At 47.0% G+C, this 17,197-nt stretch overlaps 1 protein-coding gene across 1 annotated transcript in view; it reads right to left on the bottom strand.

Annotated features, from left to right (window-relative positions):
* Nucleotides 1-17,197, bottom strand: part of LOC144137874 (valine--tRNA ligase, mitochondrial-like) — a 140,814-nt gene that overhangs the window by 46,939 nt on the left and 76,678 nt on the right. The window contains exons 15-17 of the mRNA XM_077669890.1: nucleotides 11,554-11,624; nucleotides 3,372-3,497; nucleotides 1,803-1,907 (exon numbers count right to left, since the gene is read on the bottom strand). Of these exons, the coding sequence (XP_077526016.1) occupies nucleotides 1,803-1,907; nucleotides 3,372-3,497; nucleotides 11,554-11,624 (302 nt within the window). The remainder of the gene's footprint in view (nucleotides 1-1,802; nucleotides 1,908-3,371; nucleotides 3,498-11,553; nucleotides 11,625-17,197) is intronic.

Here is a 17,197-nt window from a genome sequence, read left to right as displayed (position 1 = left end):
GCAAAAATTACGCTTACACCAAACAAAAATACCAGCGACTTCTGATATATCAAATGCAAACTGCCATAGAAGTGCCCCCTTAGGTTGGCTTTCCCTCGCAGCAGAGGGGAAATACTGCCGGTGCAGAATAAAAGTGATGTACTCCGGTTGCTTGTGGGCGGCTCTTACCCCCGCTCCCTCACTCTTTCTGTCGTAACCACTCTACTGTGCTGTGTAGGGTAAGCTGTTGACGCTCTCCATATAAAAAAAAAAAAAAGAAAAGAAAGGATCCTGGTCCACTTGTTTTGCATGCTTTGACAGCCAATCACAGGCTGCTTGCAAGTTGTCACCTGCTGCCATGCTTTTGTTATTCCTTGTGTTTGTACTGTTTGCACTTTGTGAGCGAGCTTTCTTGCACAGTGTTCCTGTGATGGATAGCACGATTCGGCGCAACTTGCCTTTCATTGTACAGCAGGCAATCCTAAAGTGTGTCGAACGCGGTGATAAGTTTGACGCACCCGCAGCGCGCACAATTTCGAGAAGCACCCTCAGCTCGGTCTCGGAAGAATAAGGCGGGAATTGTTCGTGTCGGCAGGTCCTGGGCAGATGTTACAAAAGAAACCATCTGATGCTGCTTCCGCGTGCCTGTGATGACTGAAAACTCTAGCGAGTGCGATGAAACCATTGCCAGTGTTGCCGAAGTGAGCCTATAAGCCACCTCAGTCCAGTTGATGGGATTTTCAGGCGCCATTAGCAGATCAACAATCAGTGAGTTTGTAAGTGTGGGTGACCACGGGAGAGTTGGGAAGCTAAGACTACATTGGTGACATCGTACCAAGTGCAAGTGAAAGCGGGCACAACTAGGAAAGCAACAAAAATCTCTTGCCCACATCCTCAGCTGTGATTACTGCACTTCCACTAATCCGGCGCTTCGGTGCAACTAGAATGTTGCAGCCTCAGCTGCTTCGACTCTTTAGACAATGTCGAGATGTGCATACTGTCGCAGATAGCAAAGTTGCCCATATCCAAAAAGATACTTTATTTCAAAAGATACTTCAAGAAAAGATAGTTCATTTAAAGTAAGGCAGTTTCATCAGTGAAGTGTTTTTACAGACTTTTATGATGTCCAACTCCTTTGCCTCCATATCTTGAATTGTGTCCTAGATCGAAGTGATAGGTGACCCGGACTTGACTACCAATGCATCAATTTCATTTGTAAAAAGCATGTGCACCACAAATGTCCTCGCATGCATCCACAAGAGTCTTGAATATGGGTCCCAAAAAGGGCATTTTACACCTAATCATAAGATAAAAAGGAGTCGTAACCAAAATCGGGGCAAGTGTGCGAGGACAAATGTACAGGCAAACCAGCTTCGTGAGTGCTGCAGCATCAATGCCTTCTTGTCAAGAAAGCTGTATCTCGGTGTCTAGGAGCGCGAAGCTACAAGTTCATTGTTTTTCTCTGGCCCCACGTGATTTGCACACCACTTGCTCTGAATATTGCATTGTTCTCTATGGAATTCAAAACTTTTCTCACTCCCTTCCTGATTTCACAGGAATTACTCCTTTAACTAAAATTTCAACAGCTTCCAGAGTTTAGTGGTTTCAATGCAACGGCTGAGACAACCTTTGCTATCCATCTTACCAAGCCGTACAGTCCTTGGCTTCACAGGAACCACGCACAAGTTGCAGCACAACTAAGGAAGCAAGAGGTGGTGCAGTGAGACTGAAAATAAAACGGGCGACTCCCACCACCCACGAGAGGCAGTACCCAACCTCTCCTGCATGCACTGGGGGGGGGGGGAGGAGGCAAGACCACGCACGTGCAAGGGCTTGCCCTCCACAATGTCCAGGGGGTCCAGGACGTTGCCCAAGGACTTGGACATCTTGCGGCCTTCCGAGTCCCGGATCATGCCGTGTAGCAGGACCTACAAGATCACAGGAAATGATCCACCCCTCCAGTAGCCGTGGGTGCAGGAATGATGAGAGCTTTCGAACACGTTTCACACAGTCCCCGCGCCCTAAATTGAGCACCAACAAAGCAGTCACGCCCCTCTTTAAAACGGGGCTGCAAACTGGAGCTTTCGTTCACCTTGAGCTCAAAATCTGCTACAAAGGGAAGCTGTGGAGGATCACCCTAACGATTATTCAATTAACACACCCATCGGGGGTCATTTCCTTTGATTTACCAGTGACAAAGCGTGCCTTTCTATGCCACAGGGCTGATCTTGACGCACAGTGAACACGTACGCCTCAGCAGGGCACGGATAAAGAAAAGCACCCAACACTGTTAATGTTTAAAAAAAAAGGCACCCATTGTCACCATGGCTAACTTCTTCAACATATTCAGAGAAATTTCTCTGGGATGCACAGAAAAGTGTGCCGGTCTTCTGGTGACCCATTCCAACCGCCATACACTTCACACTAATTTAAGGCTGTAGGCTTCACTATTGGGTCAAATTGTTTCTCTTTTAACACTAACAACTTGCAGAAATGGTGATGCTATGCTTTTAGCCCATTCATTACACTGTTGGCAGAACATTTTCTACACTACCAAGCTTTTAAGTCAACCAATGAGCCTTCTCAAAGATATCATCCTTGTCCACACGTTTTGCCTTTCTTCTTAATAATCATACATCAACACAGCATTTCCATCATGCAATATAGTGCAGTATGATTGAGTGACATTTAGTTGGATAAACTCAACACCTCCACACTGCTCAACTGCAGTGCCCTCCCACTGTGCTCACTATGGACATTTCTAAGAACTAAACTGCTGATTGACAAACTTTCTTACGGAATTACTTGTTCTCTTACTTTCTTTTTCTTGAGTAACTTCTTTACAAGCTTAGAAGTGAGATTGTAGCGTCGTCTGTTTGCTGCAGCTGAGAGGCATTCCAAGTGCTACAGACACTTACAGTGTATAGAAAAACCTCATCAGGCACGAAAAAAAGTGAGAGCACAATGAGTGAAGACTATGGCTGCAGCAGTTCAAACTTCTTCTCAATGGACATCTGGCAAACGTGGTGAGTACAATGAGAATCGATCGGTCTGCTCTTGAGCGGATGCCTTTTGTCCCACGAAGAACACGAGCCTGCATCAAATGCCCGAACATTTGGTTATAAAGTTCAAAGTGCCGACGCTACACAGGCGATGAGGTGCACTGTAGTGGAGGGTTCCAGATTAATTTTGACCACCTGCACGGGATCTTTAACACACACCGAAATCTCGAACACACGGGCGTTTTCGCTTTTCATCGCCATCAGAAAAGCAGCCACCGTGGCCGGGAGCCAAACCCGCGTTTCTGGGCTCAGCAGCACATTGCCTTAGCCACCGTGGTGGGTCCCGGACAAGGCTTCCTCGTGTGCGGGGGGGGGAAGAGGCGCACCCACCCTGGAGAAGGGCAGCTGCCCCGTGAGCTCCTTGCCCAGCATGACCATGCGTGCCACCCAGAAGAAGAGGATGTCCTGGCCAGTCTCCATCAGGGACAGCGGGTAGAAGGAGCGCAGGGACCGTGTCTGCAGCAGGGCGGGGGACACACAAAAGGGATCACCCCATCCGGCACCACCCAGAGGCCGTCCGCTTCATAGTACAAGCTTCCAAGCAGGGCACTGGTTGCCTTTCCCTTTGCACCCCAAGGCGCGCCTTCCTCGTTCACACACTGTAGGCTACACACGCGGTCGTTTGTGACCCTTTCCCGAGGCAGCAGTTAACTGTACCTACCATAGTTGTCATCCTGCCCATTGTAACACGTGCAGCGCTCACAGGTGGCGGCCTTTTTCACTATCTTATTTATTTAATCATACAATACTGCGGGCTAAAAATGAATCCAAGGAGGTGTGGGGCTGTTACAGGTAAGCTAGACCAATTACACAATTTCTACTGAGGTAAAAACCGTAAAACAAGCCAATATAAAATTATCTTGATACACATGTCGAAGGAATAAAAAAAATTACCGTATTTACCCGATTCTAACGCGCACTCTTTTTACGGAAAAATAGGCCGAAAAATCGCATGCGCGTTAGAATCGGATACGAAACCGAAACTGCCGAAACAGCGAAAATTTCGGCCACCCATCGCCATCGCCATCTCAAGATTGCGCCAAAGCTTTTAGCAACGATTTTTTGGACGCAGGAAGCCTAGGCGCCTAGGCTTTTCTATCGGCGTTCACACAAATCGTCAAATCGTTTCACATGCGCGCTTGATAACAGCAATGGCAGCAGCGGCTCCCACGCGTTCAAAACGAGCAGTCGGCTGAAGCGTGCACCTCTGGAAAAGCTCTCGGTATGGGACACGATCCCATCGACCATGGTTAAACGTTCGTTCAGAAGTGTGGCATCGCGAACGCACTTGACGGCACCGAGGGCGAGATGTTGTGGTCAGCGGAGAGCGACGACGAGTGAGATGAGTGAGATTACTTCGGGAAATAAATAACCCGTTTCTCTCTCATTCGTTTGTCTGGGTCACAAAGTCTCGTGCGCGTTACAATCGGAGATGCAAGTTTTTTCGGTTTTTTTGCCAGGAAAATCGGGTGCGCGTTAGAATCGGGGGCGCGTTAGAATCGGGTAAATACGGTATCACAGGTGGTTGGTGCCTACTTTTAGATGGTCCTGTTGAAGAAATCAGTCGTTTTCCTATTGCCGGTGGTAACAAATCCTTCCCGTGTAACATAAAAAGCTTCTTGATGATCAACTTTTTATTTACACCCAGCACAACATGCAAGCATGCAAGCCATAAAATCCACCCGAAATTGAAAAGAAAACTTGGTGGTGAACACTGGCTGATTAGGCCTGTGTGAACAACAGAAACGTCCGAACATCCAAGTGAATGACCCAATACTCCGTTCAGCTTCGAGTCAAAAAGCACTCTTCAAAAACTCTGGATAATGTTTTAAGTATTTCAATCCACTAAAAACTAGTGAAAAATATTTTCTTGAAAACAAGCTTGAAATAGCTGGACACCAGATGAGCCACATTTTGAGTGCTTGCGATTGAGCACCACCAACGCTGCCACTGCCTGTCGCATCATCAGGGAGGCCTGAGACATGTCTGCCAGCACGCACCGCACTACAGATCAGTTGAGAAACTACCGTATTTACACGATTGTAAGTCAACTCGAATGTAGGTCGACCCACCAAAATTGCATCTCTAAAAAAAAAAAAGCGAGCGCAGAAAGCAGCTCATTTGAACGCTGATTTGGAACGAGCGCCGAGAGAGCTCTCCAAGCCCAGGGTACGCATGACAGACGGGACGATTCTACACAACACAGAAGTGACCAGGGTTGCCAGCTCCTCAGAAGGAAAGGTCGCCAGGATATTGCCGTAAATGGCCAAAAAAAGTCGCCACCTTCTAGTAAATGTTTGAAAACGAGCAGAAAAGTCGCCATTTTCAGCAAGGTGTTGCTAGTATGCACTTTTTGATTACCTTCGTGGAAAAAATCCAGAAATTCAGACAAGTAGGCAACCGTATTACAAATTTTATTCCTTTGCTGCGGTGCGGGAAAGTGACCACAGTTGACTACTGTGTGCAAAAAGGCTAAAATATGCAGGGTTGGTTTAGGTAAAGCATTCAAAGAATATGAATGACTCGGAATGGGCATTTGCTGCACCCCATTTTTTACCACTTTCGCTGCCTCTTTACATTCCGGTGTCTATTATACACCGTCATACACACTTCCCACCACTCTGCATGAGATCTCAAGCTCCCGTAAACTACTGAAGCATTACACTTTAAACTGATGGCGCTGCTTAATTAAGGGGTTCGACGATATTCATACGACATCAGGTTCAGAATATTAAGAAATAGCAAGGCAAATTTCCATTTCTGCCGGTCAGTAGCTCTGTACGGTGGTGTGTTTGAGTAACTGATTTGTTGAGATCTATTCTTGACTTTGCCAGATAACCTTCGTGTGCCGAAAAATTTCTTGTTTTGTTTGTTCAGTTTGTCTCAACGGCTGAAATGCACTCGTAGGTCATATAAGGCTTAACAAGGTGTACTGTTGGGCGAGTTGGTGGTTAATTTTTAAAAAATAGCTACAGAGCGAAAAGAAACAAGGGCACAGAAAGACGACGGGATCAGCGCCTGTGGCTGTGTCTGGTGTCTGTGTAGACTGTGCCAAGTGCGTGAACGCGTTTTGATGTGACGGTGTGCTATCAGAGATTATACGTCTGTTTTTGTTGCTGTTCTTGTTCTATATTTTATTTTATTTTTTACTGGTGTTAACTCTTTCGCTATCGCGCCTATCAAAATCGATCAATTTGATCGATACTTTTGGGAGCGCCTTTTCATAGCGTTCCAGGCGTTTCTCGAACAAGTAAACCTGTTTGGAGTTAGATCAGAAAATGGCCTTTCAAAATCAGTTTTGTTTTCATTTCTGCTACGGAAACGGGATTTTTGACACGCTTTTGAATCACCTGTGTGTGGAAAAGGGGCGTGGTCATCGTGCGTCACTGCTACCAACGAAGAATGCGTGCAACTCGTAATTACTCTGCACCAGCGCTTGTTTTTTGCTATAAGGGCGTGAATGGGGAACTAGCAAACGATTTTCAATCGTCAGGTTCACGCTCTGACAGTAATAATCCCAGAAATCGGCTGAAAATGTCAAGCAGTGCCTGGTTGCAAAGCTACTTTATGATTTTAGGCAGTTTTATTGCCTTTGCGCACGTTGTTCTAAGTACTGTGGTAGTTCTACTTACCCCAGGACCATTCGCAAACAGCTTACAACAGTTTCGGTTTCATTTCTGCATCGCAAAATTCATAATTAGTGCTACTACGCAGTTACCCAACTTCAAGGCTACCTGCCATGGCGCCTGGAGCGTCCGCGACTGATCCTCGAACAAAGCACGGCGCTCCTGATTTCCCCCACCCTAACCCGATTTCTGCGATAAGAACTTCAGATGCAAGTCAAAAGATCACACCCAGTCGCCAGATATCTGTTCCTCCGAGGAAAGCGCTTCAAAACGGCCTTACACTGCCAGCTGTTCGACTTCCAGTTTCGTTTCCATGCGAGGGTATATCCGCGTGTCTAATGTTGCTGCTTAGTTGAACTGTCTATTCGGACGGAGTCTCCGATAAGTTTTTGTACTGTTTCATTTGAAAAATGTTAGGTGGCGCTGCAATAGAGGAGGCTCATTGTGCTGATCTTTTTCAGCGCGCAACTGCTACTCGGCCAAAGATGGCAGGGCACGATTCTAGCTCATCGTACCTCATTTTTGCGAGCAAGGCTGCAATTGCGAGTAAGAAGATGATAATAAAGCTCAGCTTTATGTTTTGAGAGATAACTGACCGTGAAAGACAACAAGCATCAGCCACGGCGTTCCGTTTTCAACTTCATGCATGTTTTTTTCCGCATCGCGTGCTAGTCCCAAATATTGTGCTCGCTGTAAATGAAAAGTCAGCCATTGACATGATGTTTTTACGTTATGTGGGGGCAAATTGGTGCCTCTGATAATGACAAACCGCCAGGTTTATTCCAGGAAACCACCCGAAATTGCACATTTTGAATTGGAGGTTGGGCTTCACCGCATGACACGGGCACCGTGCATGGTAACATTTTTTTTTTTATATCTGACAAACTGTTTCGCGCAAGTCGACATTTTTTCTAGGGCGTGTTTTTGAAATGTTTCCCTACAAAATGTATATTCTAATTTTTTTCTACTACCGGTGGTTTGATAAACACAACTCCTTTTTTATCATTTTTTTCGACAACTTGACAAAAATTTTGATTTTGATATTTTTTTTTACAACTATGATATGTAAAAACCTTTAAAAAACAGGTGTTATTAGAAAGGCCGTTAAATAATCTGCATTTTGTGTTCCTGCAATTAGTGCCTAACAAATTTTTTAGCAGGAAAAAAAATGTTTTCTTGGACCCCAAAAATTAGTCAATTTTCCGGCGGTAGCGAAAGAGTTAACATGCAGAGTGCGTATAAAAGGTGCACGGTTTCTCTTATTAAATTCAGTTGGAAGTCGGCGCTCGTCCCGTCATCTTTCTGGGTTTTTGTTTCTTTTCACTCTGTAGCTTTTTTTTTTCTTCATATAAGGCGCCTTTGTGGAAAGTGGGGTACTGGAATGGCCCGCAAATATAGAAAATTTCAATGCTCAAAGGAGCCAGAAAGTAGCCAAGTCAACGCACTGAAATTTCCGTCGCCACGAGTCTCAAAAAGTCGCCAGATTGGCGCCAAATCGCCAGACCTGGCAACCCTGGAAGTGCATAAGCTCGCGGCACCATGGCCGCCAAGAAAATCGTATCACGAAGAGGAGCTCTTCTGTCAACTAGCAATGCCCCCCATACGGCGGCTCTTCCCATCAATGATCGATGCTCCCACAAGAGCCGTGCGTTCATGGTGCGGGCAGTAGATGTTAAAAAAGAAAAGCTTTTGTATAAGCACGTGGAAAAACCAAACCATGTGCTGTGGGTTGAGCGGGAAACTTTATTCCCAATCATGAGAACACATTCGCTGCGAGATGACAACCATCAAAGCCACTGGCTGCGACCACTGCAGCGCGATACCAAAACAAACAACATGGCGGCTGACAGAAGCGGCCGCTCGCGATTTCCTTTGATTCATGAGTACGTTACTCGCATTCAAAAAGCGTTATGTTCGTCTCTAATACGCAAAATGAGTATTAACGAATCTCTTGAATCAATACACAGCGCTGACGTAGATAGAATCATATCACGTTGTTCAGTACACTTCCGAACGCGATGGTGGAAGTTTAGCCGCTCTAGGTATGGTGGACAAAGGGCACAGATTGGGAACACCAACTTTCAAAGTCAGCATCACCTTTATTGAAGCCAGAATGTATGCAATGATAAATGCTATGCTTTGACAGTAACCATAGAAACGAGGGTGTTACGCTTTCCCCAGCTCGTAGCATCCCTGATTTTAAATGCAGAGCATTTCTTTAACTCACGATGTCACCCGGTGTTGTCGGCGTGCCTCGGCGTCCGCAACAGCCGTTCCAGGTGCGCCCTCTCCCCCACTCCTCCTCTCCCGCATCACGCTACACTCCTCGCTCTCAACAACAGGTCCGCACCCCTCCCCCTACACTATATAAAAAAATAATACTTACTGGCGCCTGGTTTCGATCCCACGACCCTGCGGGCGGAACGCAAGGTACATGGTGCTCTACCCACTGCGCCACAAAGCCGACACAGAATGGAAGGCTACGAACGCGCCTTATATCCTTGACTCATTCAAACTACGTCAAGAAGCTGCTGATACAACGCATTCACTACCTGTGGGCGGAACGCGAGGTACATGGTGCTCTTCCCACTGCGCCACAAAACCGACACAGAATCAAAGGCTACGAATGCGCCTTATATCCTTGACTCATTCAAACTACGTCAAGAAGCTGCTGATACAACGCATTCACTACCACCAACTCCCCAAACACTAAACGTTAACGCAATACACCCACCCCCTATGCGACGCATTTACTCGAGTCCCCCTCGCGGGGAGATGGGCCCTTTTTTTCATTTCTCTTGCCGTTACAAGCAGCACAAAGTTCGATTTCGATTCTAAGTCGACCCCCCAACACTGCATTGTCAAACTTGAAAAAAAGGGTCGACCTATATTTGTGTAAATACGGTAGGTGTCCTAGGGGCCCTAAGCATGGAGGCGTATGGCCACCACCTTGCGCACGCTGCACAAACCCTGTAAATCCTTTCTTATAGCTTCCGTGAAGCGATGGCACCTGGTGGACAAAACTCAGGACACTATACAGGCAGCATGCAGAAGGGCTAGTGAGGGGGAGGGCAGGAAAGAGCAATCGGAAAGTGGAAGTTTTGCCATTTTCGGCTGATGCAATAGGCAACGTTATACAGGCGGCATTGCCACCACAAGCAGGAACTGACTTCCTCAGCTAGCGGCAACATGCTTACCCAAAACTACACCGGCGACGCGTCGCTAAAGGGCAAAAGAAATTTGCTTGTGCCAACTCCACCCTCGTTCTTCCCCCTTCGCATCCTGATAATGAGGTTGTGCTCTCGCTGCTCCAGTCAACACTCTCTAGATTATAATGCCTAGCAGCGAACTGACATAGTCCCCGAGTAACCCCGTACAATATACATACATATTGTAGGTAAACTAGAACACATCCTAGGAAAAAAAACTGAGTTGCGCAGAACAATTTGTCAGATATAACAGAAAATGTTAGCACGGGTGGTGCCCACACCATGCGGTGAAGCCCAAGCTCCATTCAAAGTGTGCAATTTTGAATGGTTCTCTGGAAGAAATCTGGTTGCTTGACATTATTAGAGGCACCAATTTGTCCCCACATGATGTAAAAGCACGCTGTAAATGAGTAACTTTGCACTTATGGCCAGCACAAGATTCGGGGCAAGCCCGCAATGTGAAGAAAACTCTGTAGTGGATGCTTGTTGACGTTCACTGCCCGTTTATCATCACATATCTGTCAGAACTTTCACTGGCGGTTTATGATCATTTTCTGGTTTGTTATTGTAGCCCTGCTTGCAGGAATGAAGTGCGGTGCGCTAGAATCATGCCCAGCAAGCTCTCAACGAGTGGTTGTTGCACGACAAAAGGAGTTCACTACAAGCCTCGTGCATTGCGGCGCCACCTGACCTTTTTTAAAAGGAACAATACCACACCTGTTGAAGAATTTCTCAGGAAAGATAGCTCAACTACGAAGCAACACTAGACCTCTGCAAATACCTATGTATGGGAACGAAACAGGCCGAATAACAGCTGGCGGTGCACAAGGCCAGTTTGAAGCACTCTCCTTGTCTGAACTGATATCCGACAACTTGGCGTTATCTTTCGACTTTAAGCTGGAGCTGTTATTACAGAAGGAACGTGTGGGTGATGTGAAATCATGAGCGGCGTGCTTATTTGGGGGGGAACAGCAGTGGACTACAAAGGCACCATGGCAAATCTGCTTGAAGTTGTGTAACTCTGTAGTTGCACCAATTAGGAATTTTGCAACGCAAAGATGAAACCGAAACTGCTGGAAGCTGACTGAAAATGCCAGGCCCGTTTGTTAGACATGCGGGGGACGTTCAGGAATAAGCTTTGGCAGAATAAAGCTACCTTTTTCTCTGAACCAAAGCTCACTAGTGAATAGCCAGTGTCATTTTCAGGTAGTTATTAACACTAAACGCTTTCAGATTACAAAGCTGCCAACATAATTTGGTATTTGACTTGCTGGGAGCCTTTTGATCAGGGTAAGTCGATGGTAATGCAGCATAACAACGAGTGGCATGCCTTTTTGTCAAGTGCAACAGCCACGCCTCCTTTCGCAACAACGCAGGCACCTCAGCTTGCAAAAAAAAAAAAAAAAAATCGCTGCCAAAAATCACGTCGCCAGAGCGTGAAAATTTAAACTGATTACAAAAGTGCAGTGCCTAGACTAACCACTTTGGTGTGCTAGGTGCATGAGAGATGACTACAACATGTTGTAATCAGCGACATAAAGCTTTGATCATCGGTAATCAATTTGAATGCACTCAGCAGCGAAAAACGTAAACACAAAAACGGCAGCCCAACCAAGTTCCCACTCCCCTAAGGAGACAGCCACCAGTAGAGAGGCGCGCTCCAATGGGTGCGCATACCTGGTGTGGCCAGCCAAAGACAGAGAACGGGAACAGCGCCGACGAAAACCACGTGTCCAGAACATCCACGTCTGAAAATAAGCGCAACGCCAGCAATGCTGATTTGAAATGTATCAGAAATGTATCAGAAATATGCACACATAGTTTTCTGAAAACAAAATCCTGGAAGCTCACACCTTCTTTGTTGTGTATTTCGACCTTTTTTAGGGGTACCATGCTCTGCTATGAGAGAGGTATGACTAGAGAGCTATGCAAACAGTGAAATTGCCACTCTAATCCAATCCAAATCAAACATTGTTTCAAATAGTAGGGACAAAGATGTGAATATCGAATAGAATATCTGAAGAAAAAACAGGCAAACAAAAATGTGCTCCACACATGCACTTAGTATTCCTGAGGTAATCAAAAATGCAGTACTACTTAGGTAATCCCTGAGGTAATCAAAAAAGTGGTGTCATACGCCTTCTCAAGGTCAAAAAACACTGTTACACAAAATTGCTTATGGACGAAGGCATCCTTCATGTATGCTTCAAATGCCACGAGTTGATCGTTCGTGGATCGTCCCACCCTGAAACCCGCCTGGCAGCTTGAGAAGGCCATTGTACTCAAGAAAGTACACGTCTCCTGTTTACAATCTTCTTGAAGAGCTTCCACAGGCAGCTTGTCAGGGCAATAGGACGATAGCTTGCGGGTGATGTTTGATTCTTTCCCTCTTTAAGAAGGCTACAATCGCCTCTCTCCAAGACGTCAGAACGCCATATTTCAGAAGCCATATTTTGTTGTATGGCTTCGGAAATATAGATTAAGAAACCATATTTTGCCAGAAGCCATATTTTGTTGTATAACTGTAGGAGTGTCTCAAGTGTTTCTGCATGCAGGTGTTGTATCATTGGGTATGTAATGTTGTCTGCACCCGGAGCCAAAGGCTTACATGTGCTCAGTGCAGTACCTCAACTCATGCAGTGTAAATTCAGCGTTGTAAGAATTTGACCTGTTTTTGTCGCATAAGGGCTTCTTTTCTGCAGATATTTTGGTTGCATGAAAGTCTTCGTCTAGTGTGCATAACTGGACACATGTTGCAAGTGCAGTGCGAGTGTATTAGCCTAGTCTTCAAGTGTGTCCCTGGGTAGACTAACCAGGGACACACTTTGAGTTGTCCTTTGAGTTTCCGTATTCGCGTCCAGACTTTGTGTGTGTCTGCATATGAGTTGATGGATGCGAGGAAGGCACGCCAACTCCCCCGTTTTGCCTCGCAGCGCACACGCTTCCAAAGAGCCTTTGCCCGCTTGAACAAAATGAGGTTACCTGACGTGGGGTACCGACGGAGGACACCCCATGTCTTGTTCTGGGCTTCCCATGCCCGCCTACAGTCCTCGTTCCACCAGGGCCTCCCTGGGTTGCACGGGGCACCGGAGGCGTGGGGAATGGACTTTTCGGCGGCGGCAAGGATGTGCGCCATAACGAGTTGGGCTGCCTCCTCTACGTGTAGGTGTCTTATGTATGTGTAGTGTAGTTTAGATGTCTCTGTGAATGTATTCCAGTTCGCTCTGCCTTCGTTGTTGTGGGAAGGTGAACTGTTTGGGGTGCTACTTGTGTATGTCAATGTGGTAGGGAAGTGGTCACTACCTACAGGTTTGTGCCCATGTCCTACTGAAGAGATGGGAAGAGAACTGCAGAGCCGATCGCTACATCGAGGTGCAAACAGGTGTTGGGTGCTATATATTATGGTATGTAGGCTGTTTTGTGTTAAATAGACATTCTGCCGATGATGTTAAAAAGCTCTCAATAAGACGACCTCGCACATCCATTCGAGAAGATCCCCAGAGCAGATTATGGGCATTAAAGTCACCAACTAGGATGAATGGTTAGGGTAATTGATTGATTGATTGTAGGATTTAACGCGTCGACGTAACGCAGGCAATGAGGCACGCAGCAGTGGCGGGCTCCGGATTAATTTTGACCATTTGGAGATCTTTAATGTGTGCCGAGATCTTGTACACATGAGCGTCTTTGCTTTTCACCTTCATCAGAAAAGCGGCCGCCCCGGCCGGGAATCAAACCCGTGTCCTCGTGCTCAGCAGCACAATGGTTAGGGTAGCTGATTTATCAGAGCTTCAAACTCGCAGCTTGTTAGGTGATTGTCTGGTGGGATGTAAGGAGAGCATATCATAATTAATCTATTACAAATTATTGTTCATATAGCAACAGCCTTTACGGACGGTCTGTAATGGTATGGTATGACACGCCAGAGATTTTTGTGCGACAATAGCCACACCACCAGAAGAATATACACAACCGTCCCTGTCCTTTCTGAATACCAAGTAACCATTAAGGAAATCTGTATGTTTGTTGTTGAAATGAGTCTCTTGTAAGCACATTAAACTTGGTTGATTGGAATGCAGCATCTCATATACATCGTCTAGGTTTTTAATAAGGCCCGTACAGTACCGCTGGATTATGCTTTCGTTTCCTATTATTTCATGTTATGAGCAACTGGAGTGTGTATGTGTGTGTGTTTATGAAAGAGTAAAAGTGGATGTCTCGATTTACCCGGGTCAATCTGGTGTCGTCCCAGTGACTTTTGGAAAATTTTTTTGCCGTTCACTGTTTCTAGGCCGCTCTCGCTGCTTTCACAGCACGCAAAGGTGCAGCGTCCATGTCCTCATCCGAAACCTCAGGAGTGGACGGAGTGGTGTCTTTGTGACGCCCACCATGAGTGCTACCTGAAGTGGTCACGGGCTTCTTGACAGCCAGCGGTGCAGTGAAGGTGTGTGTGATTCCAGGGCTCCTCGTGTCCATATCCTCTCCGCCCTCAGACTTACTGGGGGGCATTGGAGCTGGATCGGAAGACACTGAACCCCTCCCAATGGAGACCGTCGTCTCCCCAATCAGTGGAGAGTCACGGTTCTGGATTGCCAAAGGCCGCCCGGGTGGGACCTCCACAGCTGTTGCAGAAGCAGGAGGTGGTCGCTCAGCTGGGGGTGGAGACAGCGACACGTCAGCAGGGAGGCTGCACTGTGTCCCTGTGCTGACCAAACGCCGCCCCATTCCCAACAGGCAGCGTTTGCATAAGGTGTGGACAAAAGCAGCCTCTGATTTTGGTGCATCTCAAGGAAGGTGAGGTTTTCTGTTACTTTGATGTGTCGAATTTATTTTTTGGCTTTAAATCTTGTGCAAGTTTGCGAATAAGCAGGGTGTGGGCCACTGCAATTCGGGCATTTCACTGTGCTGTTTCGACAGTCGTCTGACGAATGATCAGTCTTTGCACATTTGGTACAAGTCAACTTTCATCAGCCCGATTGAGATCCATGGCCATATCATTGGCACTTTTAAAGCATCACCTGGGATTAGGGACATGTGGTCGTACATTACAGCTTAGAAAGCCCACTTTGACCTTTTGCGGTGGGGTTGTGAAATCAAATGTTAGGACTAGATGCTTTGTCGAATTTCTTCAGTTTCTCTGCGGATTACAATTCGCTTGACAGAAGTTATTCCTTGAGATTGAAGCACCTGAAGAAGTTCCACCTCTGTCTCATACTCCAAATCTTTTTTTCAAGGTGACACCTTGAGAGGAGTTGAGGGTCCTACGTGGAGTCACAAGAACAGACAAGTCAGCCAACGTGGTCTGTTTCAGTAAGTTTTCGCTTCGATTTTTTTGTTTTTTACTTCAACAAGTAGGTAGGTCACCAAAGGTCACCAGGTGAAAGCTTCTTAGCATCACAGTCTGAACCAGCAACAGACTCAATGCATTTGGGTAAAAAAATGACTGACTTCTTTGCAACAGGGGTGACTTCTGCGGAATGGACTACAAGAAACTTGTGGAAATGTTCTGTCTTCTTTTTAGCTAATACTTCGGTGTGGCCTCTTTTGGGAGGCCGATCATTGGAGAGGAAAGATAATACCATGCAATATTGGAAAAAAGCAGGGGACGAAGGTTCTTCTTCGTTTGCATTACCGTTGCGCTGCTGAGCACGAGGTCGCGGGTTCGATTCCCGGCCGCGGCGGCCGTTTTTCTGATGGAGGCGAAAAGCAAAAACGCCCGTGTGTACGAGATTTCGGCGCACGTTAAAGATCCCCAGGTGGTCAAAATTAATCCGGAGCCCTCCACTACGGCGCGCCTCATCGCCTGCGTTGCGTCGGCACGTTAAACCCCACAATCAATCAATCGTTTGCATTACCCTGATGGCAAGAGAGGTCCCGGAGCTCCCTGCCTGGTAGACAGACCAGAGCTTGAACAGGGCTCCGACGGCCACCGTTCGAGGCTTCTACCCTTCACCTAAAAACTCATTACCATGGTTGGTTACAGCATGAGTGTGGTGGCTCGGGGTCCGCGGTATCACCAATACCGTCACCTTAAATACACAAGGTGCCCCGTGCGGGGGCAGGGAGGCACTTGCTGCCCTGGCCTGTCTGTGAACAGCCGCGGTGGCTGCAACTGTGCTCATTGGTTGTTCACTGCACTCAATTTGTCACGCTGCCAAGTGGGAGGTGTTCATAAAGCGCATCACTTCATCACCTTTTTTCTGAGCTTGTTTCCTAATCTTAGAAAGTGTACAGCCACTCCTCCCGCAGCTGGTGGTGAAGAAGTGATCAACCAGATCACCCCTGCCCCACTCTCCCACTAGCAGTAAAGAAAGGCCCACACTGATCACAAGACAAATCTCAATGGCACCTGAACGAAAAAGCTACCCCGTTGCGGTCAGAGACTCTTGTAAGCGCCAGAGAAAGGGGTGGGACGTTCCCAAACACCGCCCTCCCACACAGCAGCCTAGCCTGGTGAGCTGACATCAAAATCGTCCATACACCACCTCTTTCCACATTTAGAGTACACGTGTTTCCACCTTTAGAGTATACAAGAAATTTGGTTACTAATTACCTATACTCGGGGACAACTTTCTGTGGTAATGGAGCGAAAGCTATGGGGGGAGCGGGAAGGGGGAGCTAACTGCCTTGATGTTACTCTGCCAAAGTAGTTCTCTATAAACTGGTTTCGGTTTCAGTTTCGGCGTGACAGATACGCATTTGATACTGTTCACTTAGTCGCTTGAGCTCCGTGGTTGAGTGCACTGAAGCATGATCACTGAGCGTGTAGGCATATGGCACCTCCTTCCCCCCGCCTCGTTTGTTTGTAAACACAAGAGAACGCTTTGACTGGACCGACCGTGAACTATACCGCCCAACTCTGTGTCGCTCAGAAGTGAAGTGAATTTTGTCAGCGCTGCAGTTTTGATGGCAAGCACTGATTTGTAAACTCTTCTGGAGCTCAAAGCTGGGCAGCACCGGCGATATGTGTAGTGTACTTACATAGCACAGGCGCAGTATACCGAAAGAGCAGCACGCACAAATGCTTACGCACCCGCTCGCTTACACCGGCAAACTGGCAAACCAAACAGATTGTGGAAACAACAGAGAGTCCCGAATGCATCGGCCTCACTTGGGCGCACACTCTGCAAAGCAGTTGCTTCGTTTGTTTTGACAGCTTTTGCTTCTTCTACCGGCCACGGTGGCTCAGTGGCTAAGGCGTTGCGTTGCTGAGCACGAAGTGGCAGGTTCGATTCCCAGCGGCGGCTTTTTCTGATGGAGGCGAAAAGCAAAAACGCCCATGTGTACGACATTTCGGCACACGTTAAAGATCCCCAGGTGG

Source organism: Haemaphysalis longicornis, unplaced genomic scaffold (genome assembly GCF_048455015.1).
Source record: "Haemaphysalis longicornis isolate Haplotype H1 unplaced genomic scaffold, Haemaphysalis longicornis Haplotype H1 scaffold_1, whole genome shotgun sequence".
Classification (NCBI taxonomy): Eukaryota; Metazoa; Arthropoda; class Arachnida; order Ixodida; family Ixodidae; genus Haemaphysalis; species Haemaphysalis longicornis.
Note: the sequence above shows the minus strand (reverse complement) of the source record. Positions and strands in the feature narration are given on the sequence as shown.